Here is a 19490-nt window from a genome sequence, read left to right on the forward strand (position 1 = left end):
AAACGGAAGTCAGCAACTCCAAGAAGGAAACACTGCAGTGGAAGTCAGAGCCTGTCCAGCTTGGTTTACCAGCAAGCCATCAACACAAATATTCTGGCCTGGCTGGGACTGTAATCTGTAAGAAGGTTGAAGTTGAGTTTATAGGACATTTGCCACATCTATATGTGTAAGGCCTACTGTTAAAATCACTCACAGAATCGCCTGGTTTTTTTTACAAAACTACATCCTATTGCAATTAACAAAGATCTATTAATCACCATTAAATGATATTTACAAAGCACAGCTAGCTTTACAAACGCTTGTAGGGAGATACAGCACCATACTCTATGCCATTCATTGAATCTGCCACCTAAAAATGGGAACACAGTGGTATTCAAGTAGTTCTGGGTCTAAGCAAGATATTGCACTTAGCCAAGCCTTACATGAGTGAGTGCATCTGCAGAGATCTCACATTTGCTTCCACATGACATGAGCATTTGCCGTGAGTCCCTGTACTCAGATGCTCTAAGAGATTTTCCTAGTCTACAGCAGGAGATCTTGTTTGTCTTTCCAGTGAACAGTGAGCAAAAAAGTTGTGGGAAGGACATTGGAAAGTAATCAGCACACAGATGATTTCCTCTGCATCCTATCTACCCAGAACGAAGGGTTCAAAGTACACATGAAGCAGAACACACATCTTTCTGTAGCTCCTGAAGGAGATGAAAGCTTTTTAGGCCTGTGCTGGGTTTTTTTTTTCTCCTCCTCTGCAGGATGACAGGGGGTGAAAAGTTTTAAAGTCAAGGAAAAGCTTAGACTGACAGGGCAGTGTTGTTCCTGAATCTTACTGATGTCTCCATGCTGCCTCATTTTTCAAAGTAGTATTTACATGCATTTGAAAACTACACCCACTGCCTGTGGGAATTCAGCTGCTTTGGAAGCTAACTTCAGTGATGTGCACTCTCTGACACATGCCTTTACTTGCATTGCTGCATATTTTCGACTATCAGGTTGAAGGTGCTTCCTTCATTGAGATGGATTTCTTTCCATTAAATCATCATGCACTTTTTATTGTAGCTGGAAATTATCACTTAATATGGAAAACTACAATTTATTATTATATTCATTGTAACTCAGGACCTGAAGATAACAAAATGACTTCTTTTTTTTTTTTTCACTCTCTGTAAACAGTTCCCACTGTCAGTTTTTTTGCAGTGTATTATTGTTGTTGTTGTTATTATAATTATTCCAGCTGTGCAACAAGGTACCAATGATTCCACATTCTCCTGTAATATGGCCTGTGTGATTTTGATTGCTATAATAATTGTGCCAAATAATAACTAGAACTTTATATTACACCCTCCACAACACTCTGTGCAAATATCTTTTCACACAAACCAAATACAACCCATGACCATGTTTACTTATTTAATTACTCGAATTACCTCTACCTCTTATATTTTCCAGTGCTTATTTTATTCATGTACTTCTGAGTCCTTGATCTTATCACTGTTGAGAATATGAGGGAATATAAATATAAACTGCCTGCAAGTGATGTCACTTGCATTTTCACCACACTTTTCTCTATGACATAAAGAAAAATCTGACAGACCCGAGGAGCTGAAGTTCTGTAACTGTCACTTCACAGTCCTAGGTCATAAAGATGCAATGGAACCTTTTTAATACTATTATTTGACCTCTATTTCAACAGTATGCTGATTAATAGTGGTACACACTTGGTACACCAAAATCCACTGACACAGTAAAGACTTTCCTGTCTACACACATCCACTGTTATTTGTGTTGATATCAAATATTCTCGCCAGCATTACTTTAATTTGCTTTTACTATAATTTACTGAAATGATTATAATTATAAATACATGGACTTCACCTCTGTTTAGACCTCAATTCCTAATCATGTAACCCTTGAGGAACAAACAAGGAAAAAAAAAAAAAAAGATGGAAAACAGTATATACTTTAAGCAAGTAAACGTCATCCAGAAAGCTCACTGATGGCTGCTGCAGAAGTTTACCAAATTTGAGAAGGATAACTAAGCACCTCAGGGAGCAGCAGCCATAGCTGTTCACAAAGTTGTTTGTTTCTCATTAAAATTCAATTTGTTGGATTACTTCCCAAGAGCCACTTTAAATGATTCTGAAAGAACCTAAAATATCAAAGACAAGTCAATGGCCACGAGCTGTTTGAGCAAAAAGAAACATTCCTGATTCTATACCATTTACTGGCACTCTGCAGACTGCGTCTAAACGATGATCCATGGACCATCCAAGGCATGGATGTCTTTATGTACCTGTGTCATGCTCTTAGATCTTCAGTCCATCATGGCAACAGTGTCCTGACCACAGGAGCTTCGCATACCTGGACGTTCAACACAGGCTGCAGAGGACTAGTGGAAGATCCTTGCACTTTCTTGTCTCTCCTCAGGATTTTCCTGTAAGAATATAGCATGTGTTGTAGTTTGGTTTTTTGTTTGTTTGATTTTTTTTAAACAAAGCAGTCAGGAATTAAACAGTGAACATGAAACAATGAACCACAGTGCAGGGAATAGGCTGTACTGTTTCTGTATTTTCTCCGCTCGTAAATGTACTTTTCTTCTCTTTGTTATGAAGAGCAAGATGCAAACTATAACCAAGCTAAGATGTGAAGAGCAAAATCACAAAGAGTTTTATTAAATCTGGCTCTAATCAAACCAGTATGTCTACACAGGAGACACCAAATAGAATCTACCCAGAGTTCATCTTAGCACTACTTTAAACCATATAGACCCTCATAACTCTCTGAACCGAAGAAAGATTAAAGCACTGTGCTACAGCCAGATTGTGTCACTTAACCAGCCCCAGTACTCAAAGGAGTCCCACAGGGAAATTAATGTTATATAGCTGAGCATGTACCCATTATCTGAACAAATCTGTGAAGCTTTGTGTTGGAACAAATGTAAAGAAATCAATAATGATTTGCAGCAACCAGAAATACCCTGGCTCTCCTATTCATTTCAGCCTAAAGAAAACTAGGATCTGGGAGCACACCCAAATCCATTATCTGCCTGGAGGTATGAGGTTTGAGGGCAGCCTGATAAGATGCAGATCTTTCTCCAAACTCTGGAACTGTGATGTTCTTTCTTGTAATAGGGTACAGTCCAGACAGTATGATACTGGCTGTATAATGGCTCAGTAGTCAGCTGATAAGTTTTCAGGGAGTAGGCAGGGTAAATGGTCCATAGTGTATGCATTAAAAAGTTGTATTTTTCAGAATTTTAGGTCCATGCTCTAATGAGTTATTCAAAATTATGATAAATTAATCTGCTTTGACATCAACTGGAAGATCATCTCTTTCAGTGCTTGCCCCAACAGCAATTTTTCCAGAGGTTATTATTTATTATCATCCGTTTCTGTTTAAACTGTGCCATAGGCATTACTGGCTTCACTGTGAACTAATTCCTTCACATAGAGATGAACCAAAGGGAAAATGAGTTCTTAGATGTTACCGTGTTAAATCTAGCTGATCAAATAACTTCTGGTATGCTAATGGCTCTAAAAGCTGTCATGCTACTTCTGTTAACTTAGGAAACCCTGTACTAGTAAAGGTCTTTGATTAATAGCAACAATTTGCAATAATTTTATTTTAAGATAAATATATTTTCCAAGTTCACACTAAAGATCCAAGTTTACTGAATTATTTTTTCCCAGCTTTCTAAGTTTACTTTTTCACGGTTTGATGAAGTGGAGGAGCAATGTAGCCAACCTTCATAACACAAGCTGTGACAAGAGCTATATGAGAAACATGCTTTGCAGGATGGCCAACTGAACAGGCCTTTGTCACTTGCCCTAAAATCATTTGACATTGCTTTAATTAGTTCTGAGGGTAGAGAGATAAAGCAATTCCTCTTTTTCCTTCCACATCTTTCTTCAAAATACAGAAAAAGGCTATGGATGAGCGTTAGTGAAGAAAAGAACCAAGGGCTTCGTGGGTTCCAAAGGTCAGGTATACACGTGAGACAGTGATGTCAAAGCTGCTGCTCCTAGAGAACTTCAGCTACAGGATTTTCAGCATAATGGTTTCTTGAATAGAGACAAGTAGACATGGGAAAAGAGACATCCCAATGAATTGTTATTGTCAATCTCCTTTTTGTCAAGGGCAGAGCATCCTTACCCATGCGCACCAATCCTGAAATGGATTCTCGTACCATCAGAGTATTTCATCAATAGACAAGGGCTATCACATCTTGAAAATGTGTATAAAAGTAGGCAAACAATATTTTTCTGACATATATATGCAATTACACCAGATTTTGCCTCAAAAGAATCTAATTACTATTATAAGGTGGCAATCAATATTCTCCTGATGAAGCAGAATCAAAATTCATTTGATAAAATTAAGAAAATTACTGGTGTCAAGGGAAAAGTTAAAAAATAATGCAGCAACAGTACTCACTGGAAGTGGAGGTGTCAGGAAATACTTGGATTTGAGCCACAGTGGGTCCCTTTGGGTCTAATTTCATTCATTATGGCAAGTTGTTTGAAGGTCACTGAACTGTTGTAGGTTTGTTCTGGCATACATTTTAATGAAGCTGAGTTAACATTGCTGCCCAGATTAATTTTAAGTCCTGCTTTATTTAAATGGTACCATTCACCTGAAAGATACAATCTGAGAGAGTGCATATATGCTATTCATGCCATATACTTTTATTACATCATTTTAATATATCTGTTGGACTCCTGTATTGCGGTCAGACACAATTTGTTTGATCACCTTTTTCTACTGCTGATGCCTTTCGTTTTGTTGGTTTGGGGTTTTTTTGTTTGGTGTTGTTGTTGTTGTTTGGTTTGGTTTTTGGGTTTTCGGTTTTTTGCTTTGCTTTGATTTTTCTTTTTGCCAAGCTAGAGGTTTAATTCCGCGTGCAGTTTAATTCTCTGTGTTGTCACGCATGCTACCCCTTTTCATCAGCACTCTCGATGGGCTTCAGCCCGGCTGTCCAGCCGGGGTACGAGGCTGTCCCGGACACGGGTGGATGCAGCAAGGCACCGGGCTGCGTCTGCCGGCCGTGCCCGGCGCTGGCAGTGCCCCTGGGACACAACCACTATAGAGTCCAGTCTCTGAAGGACACCTGTGTCCCACCTTTCCCATGCTGTCTGTGCACGTATCCCGGGGCAGGGGCAGGTCTTCTCAAAGACACGCTGCAGCAGACAACCCGCTCCTCTCAGGGGTGCGCAGGAGGCGGCGAGGCCCCGTTGCCTGCCGCCTTCCCGTTCTCCCCGTCGTGGCTCCCCCGGCAGAGCGGATGCTGGTCGCGGCTCGCCGGTGTGCCCGACCAGGAGCCTCCTGTCTGGCGACCCACACCCAGTGACAGGGGAATTGAAGGGGAGTGAACATCGAGTCCTCCGGCGCCCTCTTTGCTCCTCCCGCCCCAGAGAGAGGGGCTTGCTCTGAGGCGGGGCTTCCATGCCTCGCCGGTGTGCCCGACCAGGAGCCTCCTGTCTGGCGACCCACACCCAGTGACAGGGGAATTGAAGGGGAGTGAACATCGAGTCCTCCGGCGCCCTCTTTGCTCCTCCCGCCCCAGAGAGAGGGGCTTGCTCTGAGGCGGGGCTTCCATGCGCCTTCGGCGTCACCTCTGCCCAGGACTCCCTAGAGCGAGCAGAGGGGGCCCGGGAGGGGGCCGGCTGTGCCTCGGAAGAGCCCCTGGACGGGGAGGTGGGAGGCGGGCTGGTCCCGGCCGCCGCTTGGCCCGCGCGGCGGGACCACGTCAGCTCCCCCCGGAGGGCGGCGGGGCAGCGATGGACGACCCCAAATGACTGCAGTCCCCTGACCCCAGTCCCTGGGGCAGCGGCTCCTGTTACAGGGAAGACGGGGCCCCCCTGCCTGCCGTGAGGGGCGGCGCTGGCAGCTCCTCTCGACCCCCTCGGCGTCCCGAACTCCTCGGAGCGGTTGGGGCTCCCTCCTCCGCGGGGGAAGGGAGAAACCTGCTGTAGGACAAACGTGGCAAGCAACCCCCGCCAGCTTTCTCCTCAGATGGGTGTGGGGACGGCCGGCGGGGAGGGGAGCTGCCGGGGGCGCCCTTCGCTCTCCCTGCACCTCAGAGGTGCTGCGGGGCTCTGTGCCTGCCCTGAGGCGGGAGTTCTGGGGGCGGCCGGCCGCCTGGACACCCCAGGGCTGCCCCCTCACACACACCCACACACACACTGTCCGAGCTGCATCGAAGCCGAGAGGAGAAACGCGCGGCTCTCTGCTCGCGCCCTGGCCGGGGAGACTTCCCTGGGGAGAGCAAACCACCGGGACGCGAAAGGGCTCTGCAGTGACCGGCTGCTGGTGTGCTGAAGGGGCTATGCGAAGGGCAAGGGGCCGGTAGTGACAAACTGCCCGCCCCCAGTGCTGGAGCGGCCGGGTGCTTCGAGACTTCGGGTGAGGGGGAGCCCTCGGTTGCGGTGGGACGGCGGGAAGGACCTGGACCGAGGGTCCAGCGTCCTCCTGGCTTCCTCGGCCGTTCCCCGCCGCGATCGGAGCGGGACGGGAGGCTCCGCAGGCCCTGGACAGCTCCTGCTTTGAAAGCCCTCGAAGCGCCACGGCCAGCCGACCGCCCGGCGAGGCTCCCGTCCGCGCAGTCGAGAACAGCGGGGCGAGGGCAAAGGGGCGGGGAACAAAAAAAAGGAAAAAAAATCAGACGAGTCAGATTTTCCTCCCGAAAGCCTCAAAGTGTCCACGTCCTCAAAAGCATGGAACCAATTTACCGTCGCCGCCTCCCTCCGCCCCCCCCTCCACACCGTCCCCCGCCGGCCCCGCTCCCCTCCGCCCCGCGGCCGCCGCTGCCAAGGCTGCCGCTGCGGGCCGGAGACACGGGGCACGTGACGGCCTGGGAGCCGCGCGGACCCCGCGGCCGCCGCGCGCCCATTGGCTGCGCCGCCGCCGGTGACTCGCAGCCCCGGGACCCTCCTGCGGTATAAATGGGGCGGACCGGGGCTTGATTAATTTAGCATCCCGGGCAGTCGGTTTCTGCTTAGCGTGGAGTTACTCCTCAAGACTGTATGCCTGCGTCCCATAGGTAATAGCTAACCACCGACCCGGGACGCTGCACCACAAGGAGTCTGCATGTCTTGCAACTAGACATGCTCAGCTTTGTGGATACACGGATTTGGTTGCTGCTTGCAGTAACTTCATACCTAGCAACAGGCCAACGTAAGTGCTTTTAGCTTGTTTGTGGCATGGGTGGTGTCAGGGGGTGGCTGCCCTACTCTCCGCGCACTTATCCAGACGTCTGCCCCGACGGATGGGGAATCTGCCGGGAGCTATAGAGACTATCTCGTAAAACTGCCACCTCCGGCCCGGATCAGAATCTAGATTGCTTCTTTTCTTTTTTTTTTTTTTTTTTTCTTCATAAGTAGCAAAGGATGGCAAAAGGCCAACGAGATCCCCTCCTTTCCTAAATAAAAAATAATAATTAAAAAAAAGAAAAAGAAAAAGACCGGGCTTGTATCCAAAGAAGAATCGCAAAGCCCGAATTCAAGCGCAGGCGCCTAAAGGCTCGGAGGAGAGTTTTTATGGGGACCGGAAGAATTCAGGCGGCACTTTTGGGAGACTTCAGGCGCGCTTTCCGAAGCGGGGGAGTCAGGAGGACTCTGCTCTTCCCTCCCGCGGGGCTGACTTGCGGGCGGCGGCCACCGCGCTGCCGGAGCCTCGGCCGCCGCACCCCGACCAGCCGCGCTCGGCGGCGCCCCCTGCAGGCAGCGCGGGGCCTCTGCGGGCAGTGCTGCGGGACGCGTTCCGACCCGGCCCGGCTGGGGAAGAGCAGTTCGAGGCTCCCCGGGTGTCTGTCCGCAGACTGAACCCGCCCGCCCGAGGGGCCCCGCCGAGGGAAAGGCCACACAAGGCAGAAAGAGGGCGGCGGGGAAGGAATATTGCTTCGCTCTAGTGCCAAGAGGGCATGGAGTCCCCCGCGGGTCTGCTGCCTCGCTGAGGAAGAAGAGCAGCACCCTCATAATGTGGTGGGTGGGAGACGCGCCCCACCCACTTGGACAGGGGAGAAGCGGAGCGCCCTCTCTGCTGGGTGGACGGGGGAGAAGCGGAGCCCACTCTCTGCTGGGCCGCATCCTGTGAAGTCCCCCCTTAGCCTCTCTACGCCGTTCCCCCGCAGGACTGGCTTGGACCTGGGGTTTGGCCGCGTTCCAGGGCGCAGGAGGGGGCGGAAGCTCCTCTGGTCTGCCCGCTCCTGGCGCTCGGAACCTCTGGAAATGTCCCCCCCCCCCGGCAACCTGGCTTCTTCCCCGCCCCGTCGTGCCCCTGCCCGGAGAGAGGCGCGGGGTGCCGGCGGGGCGGTGCGGACGCCCGGGCGGTGGGCAGAGCGGTGGCGGCCCGGAGGATGCCCGAGGCCCCGCGGCGGGGACGTTCCGGTGGGCGGCGGGGCTGAGGAGCCCCGCGGCCGCTCCCCCGGGAATATTTCTCTCCCCTCTGGCGGCGGTCAGCGGTGACAGCGCCTTCGGAAAGGTTGAGGAGTGGTTCGTGTGGGGATCCTGTGGTACCCACCGCCCCTGCTTTTTCCCAGATAGGACAGGGTCGTTGTCAGTGGCACCGTCACTCAGGGACAGTAACATTTGTAATTTTATGTTGAGTTGGTTTAGACAATCGGTGTTCTGCCGTGGTGCTTCAGTGCTGTATAGTGCTGTATAACCTCAGTATTGTTAACTTTTTTATAGCCTGTATCTGAGTTTAGTGTGACTTTGCATTACCAAAGTGACACTTTGTGAAAAAAAAAACCCAAAAAACCCACACAGCAACTTATTAGTAATAATATCCAATTGCTGGCAATAAAGTGTGATGTGAGATGTGTTTTGCTGTGGTAAGTTTGAGCCAAAGAGATTTCTAATTGCTTGAAATTCAGAAAAAAGTTTATTGGAAATTAGTGCCTTCCACTTAGTAATAAATAACATGCAGAGAGAGTTATTTGCTATTTGTTGTTCAGTAGCTTCAGACTGTTCTCTCTTATGCATTGTAACATTATACAGGAAAATGTGGAAGTAGGTGTGTTTTGGGTAGAGCTATTCCTTATTAAAAGTGTGATGGGGACATTTATATTACTGTTTAAGATTACTCCTATAATTTTAATATCTTCACAGGTGTCAGCCTGTCTGGGTTTATTCATCAACATGTTACATGCACACATAAGTGAAAATATATATGTGCGTTTTTTCCATACTTAGAGCAGGCTTATAGAAGGTATCTGCCTGTTTACTGTATCAATTCTATCTCTTGTTTTACTTCCATTAGGAAGTCTGTTTTGAATTTGAAATACATAGCAGTCTCACTTCTGAGTCTTTATCATTTAAGATATCACCTTAAAACAAACTACATTAAGAAAATGTTCCTTGCATTAAGAACATTAACAAAATTGCAATTGATTTAAAAGCCTTTAAATGTGAAACTTGTAAAATAACTGAATGCACACTCTAATTATTCTCATTTCTTTCCCTTCTTTTTCCAGATGTGAGTGAGGTCAGTATGCTTATTTTTTATCTAATATGTAAGCTCCACTTCAATTAACAGGCTAGATCTTTTTTTTTTTTTTTTTTTTGTGGCATGTTATTTACTTACATTAATTCCCAAAGTGGCCATGGAGAGATCCCAATTAAATCCTGAAGGGACTGCCTGGAAATGTACCCACCCCAATTTCTCAAGTGGGACGGCCTTTTTAAGAGACTGCCTTCAGAGGTGTAAAGACCATGAGGAGAAAGTAACGGAGCAGTGGTGTTTGGACCTTACACCTGGCAGTTTGGATTAAAGATCACTGTACTTTAGAGCTAGTCTTCCAGTCTAAATTTAATTGCACAGAAGGATTATGAAAGAACTCAGGTGTGATTTTTTTTTTTTAATGCCACTTCTGTGGGCTGTCATAAAATTGTCAGTGTTCGTTCTAGTGTAGTTAAATTCTAAAGTAGTTACAAGTATCTTTGCTTTCTATTAAGCTACTACCCTTTGTACTAACTTAAAACCATACTTTAGTGTACTGAGAAAAAATATGGTTATATTAAGAAGGGGAATCTAATTTTTTTACATTGTTTTAGTTTAAAAATATTGTGAGGAGTTGAATCTTTTCCTTAATTATCTTTTTTTTTTTTCCAGGCATCTGCAGGCCGGAAGGTAAGCATATTTATTTCTTCTTGTGTTGCAATAGAGATGATCCAAGCTATTCTTAGGCAGATTGATATTTTGTTGAATACTGGATGAAAGGAAAACTGACTACATTCGTTATTTCCAGTGTTCCCTGAGAACAGCAGTAGCACTGAGATGAGTAGGAAGAAAAAAAGGAGAGGACAATGGGTACAACATCTTAACACCAGGGTAAACTCAAATACTGGGTTTAAGCTGTTTTACCCCAGAGCTGAGCTAAGCCTACCAAGAACTAAGTGATATTGCAGTAGGATTCTTGTTCAACCAGAGTTCTTTTGGAAAGATGTACAGGAATTGAGCAGTGCAGCAATATCCATACAGATCTACAAGGCTTAAATAGATTCTATTTTATTTCTAAAAGTCACTGCTGTTAAATTAGAGCCAGTTATTTGTTAAAGACTAAAACTGACTTTGCAAGTCCTCCTGTCAAGTGTGCAGGTGATGCTTCTAATTGATGTAATGACAGTGACTAATCTATTTACAGTAGCTTATTGCCAAAAAAGAATATGCTGTCTCTGGTAAATAGCTATTAGACTTTTATGTGCAACCTTCTTTCCTTTTTTCTTGTCCACTCATTATTTTTGATATATCTGTTTCTCTGTATGTCCTGGAAAATTTCCATAGTAACTCACTGAGTTTCATTTTCTTCCACCAGGGCCCTAGAGGAGACAAAGGGCCACAGGGAGAAAGGGTAAGGAATTAGATTGATATTCATTTGTTTGTGATCTTTGAACAACAGTTGTTGGAAGACCAGTAGGAAAAAAGGAAATTTAAGCATTGATCTGAAATGAAATTAACATGCCTGTAGAAGCCTGCATGTAGAATTTCATTTAAGAGAAAACAAGTTCTCTATGTACAGAATTCTTCCCTGGCAGTACCTCACCAGCTTAGTTATGATCATTGTGCTATAGCAGCTGTGATTGAGTTCAGGTGGCAGCCTAACATTCCAAGTGATGGTTTGAAAAACTTTTTTCTGAATGTCCATGACAGAAATTGTGCATGAAAATGCAGAAGGGAAAGCTGACATATAAAGATGTTGTCTTTGAACTACATGGTGTCTGGACAAGCTACATCAAACCTGAATAGACAGAACTAGCCTTGAGGAGCATTCATTATCTGCGCCACCAAAGATGGCTTGGAAAAGCTCCATTCTTGACAGCTAGGCATTTGTCATCTACCTTCTATTAGTTAAAGCAGACATTGTACTGTAAAAGGCTATTGTAAAAGTAACCAAAACTAAGTATAGCTGAATAATTTAATCATTATGTTCATTCATATTGCTGCTTTCTGCTTTTCTGATTTGCTTCTGCATCATTGCTGCTTTTTGTAAAGTGGTATTCTGAAATTCTCATCTTTCTCTGGTCACTATATAGTTACCATGTCTTTTTTTGTAACTTCTGAAAATGAAAATACCATAGTACTCTGATGGATAACTCTTGAAGATTTCTTGGAACACAGTGTCCTGACAAACATAATGAAAACTATTAGAAAGAGTATATCTGTATGGTCAACTGGATTTTTTGCTTTGGAATAACACTAACTTTGTTAAATGAAATGAGATTCATACTTTGTCCTGAAGACAGCAAGCCTCATCTTCGTCCTTTAGAAATCCATAAGACCTTTTCTTATTACAGATTTCATCTAGCACTGAACTGAGTCCAAAATACAGACCAAATGAAATACCTCACCTCGGTTGCCACAGTGGCAAAACTTGACCAGATTTGTGCATTGAGGATGAAAGAATATAAGGGCAAATGTCACTGGACTCTTAATTTCAAGCTGTTGTAAAAAGTTGTGACAGTGGTAACAGTACAGTTGTGACAGTATCAAAAATCTGTAGAAAAGGACTGTCGGGAAAAAAAAATGTCATTAAGTTTGTAATTATACCAGCAAGTAGTCCAGGCTGATGGAAATTTTGCCTTCAACTTACTCTGGATCTGTGCTAGTTTGTACCAGTAGGGATGACCACTACCAGTCCCTGGTGAAATTTTAGGCTCTCACAGCTGACAGGCTGTGTGGGTCCACATGGGTCACTTGAGGACCATGGATCCAAATTTGGTTGCTTAAAATTAAACTTCCTAATTAGGTGGTTGTTTTTTCATAGCATAGAATGAATATTGCCCCCATAAATCTTCTGAAGTATGAAACTACACTAAATATGTGATACATATGTGTGGCAGGGCTATGTAAGTTCAGGCTGTGCTTATTTTTCCAGTTAGCCATTTGTTGAAACTGCATGTGTCTTGCTGCTGTAGTATGTGCTGTAGCTACATTTACCACTTCAGAGATTTCTCTAGCCACTTCTAATGCTCGCTTTTTGGTCCTCTTTTTGACTCTAGGGTCCACCAGGTCCACCAGGCAGAGATGGTGAAAATGGTCCACCAGGTCCCCCAGGGCCCCCTGGTCCTCCAGGTCTTGGCGGAGTAAGGCATCCAAACTTTTATTACTGAAATGGATAATCTGTGCTTTGTGACTAAGACTAAATGCATATCTGCTGGAAAATACTGATGTTGCCTTGGAGAATAGAGGAAAAATTCTGTTGTGATCAGCAAGAAATTGATGGTCCCAATTCCACTGAAACTCTCCTTGGGATGTATGTTTTCCATGGCAAATCTGGATTCTGTATTCAACAAGAACACATGCACAGGAGGAACTCAACACAGCTAGTTAGCATTAAATGTATACAGACACAATATGTATGGATTAGGGATCAGCTGAATGAAACCTGTGCTATGAAGCCGATGGGGAAAAGAAACAACACTTTGCAGTTGTGTTTAGGGCAATTGTGTTCAGGAGAGAGCAGATGCATTGGAATAAGTTGGTCAAGACTTAAGCTTTAGCTAAAAGTCCATACTTAAAAGTTCTTTAGAATTTTAGAACATCTTCCTTTAGAATTTTTCATTTCTATCTGTATTCATGCTGTAGAACGTAAGTGAGCTGTGCCACATACACACTTTCTGCAGAAATGTCCATCATATGCAGAATGCTGGCTTTAACTCTTTGCTTGACGTTAGCTTGCACAAGGAGCATTTCCAGGGAGTAAATCTTCCTGCATGGAAGAATATTCTTTGCCTTTAATAGCACTATTTTATTTTCAAATAGGAAATCCCAAACTACTTTCATTAATTTCTGTTATTTTAATATGCTAATTAAAAGAAAAAAGTAAGAGAAGAATTTTCAATATTGTTGTGCAGAACTTTTTTCTATTTAAGTGAAGATGGAAAATGTACCCTGCAAAACTAGATGTGTGTTTGCCTACAGAATTTATAAAAGATTAGAAATACAGTGTTGTGTTTCTGAGGCTTCATGCTTCTCAGATCTTTTTGAAGCTGCTGTGCCCACCTCATCCAATAGTCAGGCAGGGCTGGTACATGAATTTTACTTAACATTGTGAAAGAACATGCATAACTTCCCTCAGTGGAAATTAGGCAGAACAATTTGAGAGTTTCAAGAAAACTTTTAATTTTAAACGAGTGCTGAGTTTACAGTCTTAATTTAGTCTGCACTATTGCAAGGTCTCTGTGTCACTATTGTATAGATTTTTGAGTCTATTGTGTGAAAGGGGCTTCCTAGTAACATCAAATCTTTCTCAAATCAAGGGAATATAAATGTATTTGTAATAAGGCCATGTTTACTGGGTTTTATGTATGCTCCTTAAACATACAATATAACAAGTGTAGCAAGTCAGATGACAGATGTGGAATTATAATTATCTACAGTAAATTTTAATATTTTAATTTCAAACTTCTTATCACCAACAGAACTTCGCTGCTCAATATGATCCATCTAAAGCAGCCGATGCTGGCCCAGGACCTATGGTAGGTATTTAGCACTTGATAACTTGCAGAGATAGCATGTTTAATATTTTCCTTTGAGTCTAATCCAGCTGTATCAACACAAAGCATAGTTTTAAAATTAGTGTTTTGATCATATGTTGATTCAGACTGTAAATTGATCCTTTGTAGGACAATATAAAGTGTTTGAAATACAGTATTAGAACTTGAAATATGTTCTTTGAACTGAATACTTATCTTGCATATAGCACTAAGGAGTCTTGTGGTTTAGTTCTGTCTGTCCACACTTCTATGAATCAGTAAATCTCATAATCTGATATCAGATAACACATGTACTTTGATATAGTGTTACTTTACCCATACGGAAACAGAATATTGTGTTTTAGGTGTGAGATCAATCATAAAGCTGCTCTCTAAAGCAGACATAAATCTAGCTGGTAACTCAGTATCTCAGCTCCAGTTGGTGACCATTTTTCTTCCATGGCTGCACAACCAAAAGTGGTGTCTTTGAACTGCACACATTTGGTAGGAAATTGGCCACCACATTTGGTTCTCAACAACTGAATGTTAGTAATTGCTGCTACAAGGCTTTTCTGAAGAGGAGTCTTTCTCAGTTATAGTATGCTCTGTCCAAATGGACATTTAAGGAGTCTGCTGCCTCTCCACATGAATTTCTAACCATTCTTGACATTAGCAGATATTTTCAGTGTACATAGATGGCAGAATATGGGTTAAATTCACACACACGCACCAACATCACGGACATTGCATCCAATGGATGAGCAGCAGGATGAAGGCTGCCCAGGATTGTTCTGGGGAAAGTGTTTGTCCCCATTCCTGAAAATAATGTATTATTAACTGAATTTTTGAAAATATGTTAGCATGCATTCAAATAATATAGGCAAAAAAAAGTATTTTAAATCAAATTACGCTCTCAGTGTCTGACAATTAATTAGAAAATGAAGATGAGGATTTCTTTGGGGTGTCAATTTCTAGGTTCCAATTTTTGAGTCAGTTAGGGTTCATCTGACAACAACAGCAAGAATCTATCTACTGTGAGGAATTTTTAAGTTTTATAAAGAAAATGTGAGAAACTCAGAAAAGGAGGGAAAAACAGTGATGGAGTATAATTTGTGAAGAGATTCACAGGGCTTATAACACATATTATTCAGACTGTCCAAAACCATTTTTTCCCTTAAATTTCATAGAATCAAAGAATTTTCAGGGTTGGAAGGGACTTTTTAAGATCATCTAGTTCCAACCCCCCTGCCCTAGGCAGGGGCACCTCCCACTAGCTCAGGTTGCTCAAGGCCCTGTCCAGCCTGGCATTAAAAACTTCCAGGGATGGGGCTTCCATGACCCCCCTGGGCAACCTGTGCCAGTGTCTCACCACCCTCATGGTGAAGAACTTATTCCTAACTTCCAATCTCAATCTTACTTTAGTTTAGCTTACTTCTTCCTTATTACTTTAATAGAAAGCACTCAATATGCATTCCATGGCTATGTAAGCCATGCTCATGTTGCTCATGATTTTAATCTTATAATGAGAATAAAAGTGTTCCCAAGAAGTTTTAAAACCATTAAAAGGATAATAATTTCTATTGAAACTTCTCATAAAACATTTGTTTGGACAGTAGAAGCCTATATTACATTTCAATTCAATATTGTTGGCTTACTTTGTACAGCTGAAGACAACTTTTAAGAAAGTGCTGTAATTCTGGAAATTTTCCGTTTAAAAGTAATTTTTGACCCTTTTTAAAGGTCTATGTAAATTCTAACTCCAATCAAGGAAGTATATTAGAGTCTTGTTTTGGAGGAGAAATTAGGAGAATTTAATTAGAAAAACAGCAAAAAAATGAAATATTTAAATAGAAGTTGATTGTTGTTATATATTTTACATACAAATAGATGTATAAGAGTAGTTTGATTTCACTCCAAAATTACATGTGAACCTCCTAGTTCATGGTAATACAGACATGTTTATACCTTTATGTTCTCTTTTACCTCTCTAGCATTTTAATGACCGTTTTCTCCAACATCTCTTGAAAATCATGATAAAACTGACAGGCTTCAAAGTACAACCGTACTTAATGTGGTGTTGTGATCCTCCTCTTTAAACTCTGGAAGTTCATGCACAGGAGAGCAGAGGTTACACAGAAGACTGAGTCAGTACACTTGCTAACAAGCCAGAATAAATTGAAAGTGTAATCACAAGATTCCCAACCATAATGATATTTTCCTAATCATCTCACTGGATTCTCTGCTGGTTTCATTGCCTTTGGATCTGTTTGCACTTGGACTGCCTGTACAAAATCATGCAAATCTCCTAATTTCTTCTAATTTGATTTGGACATTACACACTGAAAACCATAATGCTTACCAATACTTTTGGAATTCCAGAGACTGGTGCTACAGACAAGATTAGATAATGGTATTTCTTTTTTTTTAATTTTGTAATTCTTCTCCCCTAGGGTTTGATGGGACCTAGAGGCCCACCTGGATCATCTGGACCCCCTGTAAGTATAGCTTTATCTCTCCTCCTTAGTAATTAATATTATCAGACTTATAAAATCACAAAATAGCTTTTTCAAACACTAATAAAGTCTGTCTCCTTTTCTAGGGCCCTCCTGGTCATCAAGGTCTTCCTGGTGAGCCTGGTGAACCTGGACAAACAGTAAGTACAGGTTTTACATACAGATCCTGTTAGCTTTAGAAAAAGAATGCCAGAGTGGTCTTTTAATGGTTAGGCCTGTGTCTCCTGTCCATATGTATCTCCTTGAATGTCAAACAATGGATATTCCTGCTTGATCCTGTTACAGAAGCAGAGCTGAATGCTCACATTCAGACTTCTTCAGATTGTAACCATAAAGCACAAAGTCAATGAGGATAGAAGAACTTTGCATCATTTCAGGTTTCAGCTGTGCCCCAACTCAAGTCAGAAATCAGTGTAAAGGCTTATCTGAAGAATAATGCTCCAAGTAATTCTTCATCTATTTTTAACAGGGTCCCCATGGTCCTCGTGGTCCCCCTGGTCCTCCAGGAAAGGCTGGTGAAGATGTAAGTGATCTCTTTTGGTGCTGTGATGCAACTCTAAAACTAGGGTATTGTTAGGCTGAGCATTCTATGGGCTGTATTTTTACACTGTTTTGTAATATTGGATGGAATAATTAATGTTGTGAAATAAATGCTTTATAGTACAGGAGATGCTGTATGTTGGAAAAGTGGATAACTTCAAAACTTCTCCAAATACATTATTTATCTTCCTGAATATAGAGGGAATCTTGAGATCTATCAAGCTCTCTGTACTTATTGGCAAAAAGAAACTTTGTCAGTATCTTTTTTTTTAATGGTGCATGGTGTTATTTTATAAAATGAGCTTTCCTTCTTAGTGCATTTTTCCTGCATTTTTAGGGTCACCCTGGCAAACCTGGAAGACCTGGTGAGAGGGGTGTTGCTGGTCCTCAGGTGTGTAGCTACCTACTGTGTGCAATACAAAACAGTTCTCTAATCAGTGAAGCCTTATGGCATTCCTGAATTGCACCACATTATCATTCTGCTAGTAGTCCCTATATGCATTAATGCAATTTCAGTTCTTACCCTCAGGGACATCATATATAGTTATGGCTTTGGTTTGTGGTATTTGTTGTTTTGGTTTGGTTTTTTTTTCCCCCTCTGTAAATCTAGAGTAATTAGTAACAAAAGTGACATAGTGAGGGGTTACACAGGAGCAGGTGAACAAGCACTTTAGCACAGAAAGCTAAAACAGCTGTGCTGTCACAGGTTAATGCATGAAATTTCTGTGATTCAGAACTGGAATATCAGGTTGATTCCTGTTAGGCTTGGAACAAGTCTGGTCCTGGGGAGTTAAGGAATGGACTATGCTCCTCACTTCAGTGATCACAGCCCTTATCTACTTAGTAATTTTATTAAAAGACTTAATACTTTCTGGGGTTTTTTTAACTGCAATGTATAATAAGAGAGACACTAATGCATGCACTCTATGTTTTTAGGGTGCTCGTGGTTTCCCTGGAACTCCTGGTCTGCCTGGCTTTAAGGGAATTAGGGTAAGTCTATACATAATTTTTCCCTGAACTGTCAAATCTGAAAACACCTAAGCATACTGAGAGCCCCTGGAAATCTTCTCAAAGTTAAAAATATTTATTCTAATTGCATGAAAAAATTATTTATCTTGGAAGAAAAGATTATGTGTTTAGCCCTTTAGTGGGAAAATTAATACTAATATTATTTCCTTCTCAATGTAGGGGCATAATGGTCTGGATGGTCAAAAGGGACAACCTGGTACTCCTGGCAACAAGGTAAAGATGAAATCTGAAAATACAGAATGCATTTATAGCTCTTTCTGGCAAAAGACATTTGAAGTACCCTCCAATTATTTTCCATGTTGTCCTTGAACATTTCCCAGCAGCAATAATCTGTAAGTCAGTGGATCTGTGTAGGACAAATATGTGCACCTTAACATGAGGAATTATTCCTAGGACCTTCCTCTTGAGTCCTCAGTCAAATTAGTGCTTTCAATGAGTAGGAGCTGCAGAATTTGGATACTAATAAGTTGTTATCCAGAAGCAGTGATCAGCAAGATTTTTGCTATCTCTACTTTTCTATATACTCTACGTGGGGTTTTGGTGGGTTTTTTAAAGCACACTGCAATGAAATATTCTCATTTTTCTACAAAATTCTGCCATGTGAGACACATGCTCTAATGTAAAGCTTTCTGCTAAAACTTTGGATAGTGCTCTTCTGAGTTAAAGCCATGTGATCTTCAGCCTTTTTCCTTTTTACCTTTCCCAGGTGAGTGCACGTTTGAGCACTATCCCTAAAAAAGCCTTTTAAACAGGATCCAGAAATATAATTAGCAAACTCTCCCTTTCTTAGTGTCTTCTCCTCCAATTCCACCTCACTGGCTAATAGCAGTGTTCTTATAAAACACTACCACAATACCGAGTTGTAGAAAACCTTGATGCTGATGACTTATGCACAAGAGATGCGTATTCAAGAGCTTTTAAGGCAACAATGGAAAGCTTAAACACTAATTCTACTATTGCTTGTTTCTAAGAGCTTAGTACTACTTGCTTGTAGAGTTATTAATTGAAACAGTATTCTCTGCTTTCACTGCAAGCTGTTAATGTCCAGGAAAAGTATGGCAGTGAGATAGCAAATACTCAGTATGTCTTTGGAGACTAAAAGCAGATAAAGCAATTAAGTAAAGAACTATTATTACTTCGAGTAGTAATCTGACTGGAAAACCCAAGCATAAAAAGGCAAGGTCACTCATGATATAACTCTTCTAGTTAAGGCAGAAACTCATGCAGCATTTAAGACTAGGTACGTTCAGATATATCCAAGATATAAATGGTCTAAGACAAACCATGTCACTCTAGACCAGCCTAGATCAGTTGCAGGTGGGTTGAGAACACTTAGTACTGAAGAGAGAGGAGTTATGTTTCAATGGCTGTCACTCATGTCTCAGTTTTGTTGGTCTTAAACTAAAAATACCTGAGGCAGATCCTTATTTCCAGCTATTTG

At 42.6% G+C, this 19490-nt stretch overlaps 1 protein-coding gene across 1 annotated transcript in view; it reads left to right on the forward strand.

The window, feature by feature from the left end:
• Positions 1-6898: 6898 nt before the first annotated feature.
• Positions 6899-19490, forward strand: part of COL1A2 (collagen type I alpha 2 chain) — a 40658-nt gene continuing 28066 nt past the window's right edge. Inside the window, exons 1-12 of the mRNA XM_008494149.2 lie at positions 6899-7167; positions 9467-9477; positions 10105-10122; positions 10808-10843; positions 12492-12575; positions 13914-13970; positions 16418-16462; positions 16567-16620; positions 16950-17003; positions 17358-17411; positions 17957-18010; positions 18209-18262. Coding sequence (XP_008492371.1) covers positions 7098-7167; positions 9467-9477; positions 10105-10122; positions 10808-10843; positions 12492-12575; positions 13914-13970; positions 16418-16462; positions 16567-16620; positions 16950-17003; positions 17358-17411; positions 17957-18010; positions 18209-18262 — 591 coding nt within the window. The 5' untranslated portion in view covers positions 6899-7097. The remainder of the gene's footprint in view (positions 7168-9466; positions 9478-10104; positions 10123-10807; positions 10844-12491; positions 12576-13913; positions 13971-16417; positions 16463-16566; positions 16621-16949; positions 17004-17357; positions 17412-17956; positions 18011-18208; positions 18263-19490) is intronic.

The sequence above is a fragment of the Calypte anna genome, chromosome 2 (genome assembly GCF_003957555.1).
Source record: "Calypte anna isolate BGI_N300 chromosome 2, bCalAnn1_v1.p, whole genome shotgun sequence".
Classification (NCBI taxonomy): Eukaryota; Metazoa; Chordata; class Aves; order Apodiformes; family Trochilidae; genus Calypte; species Calypte anna.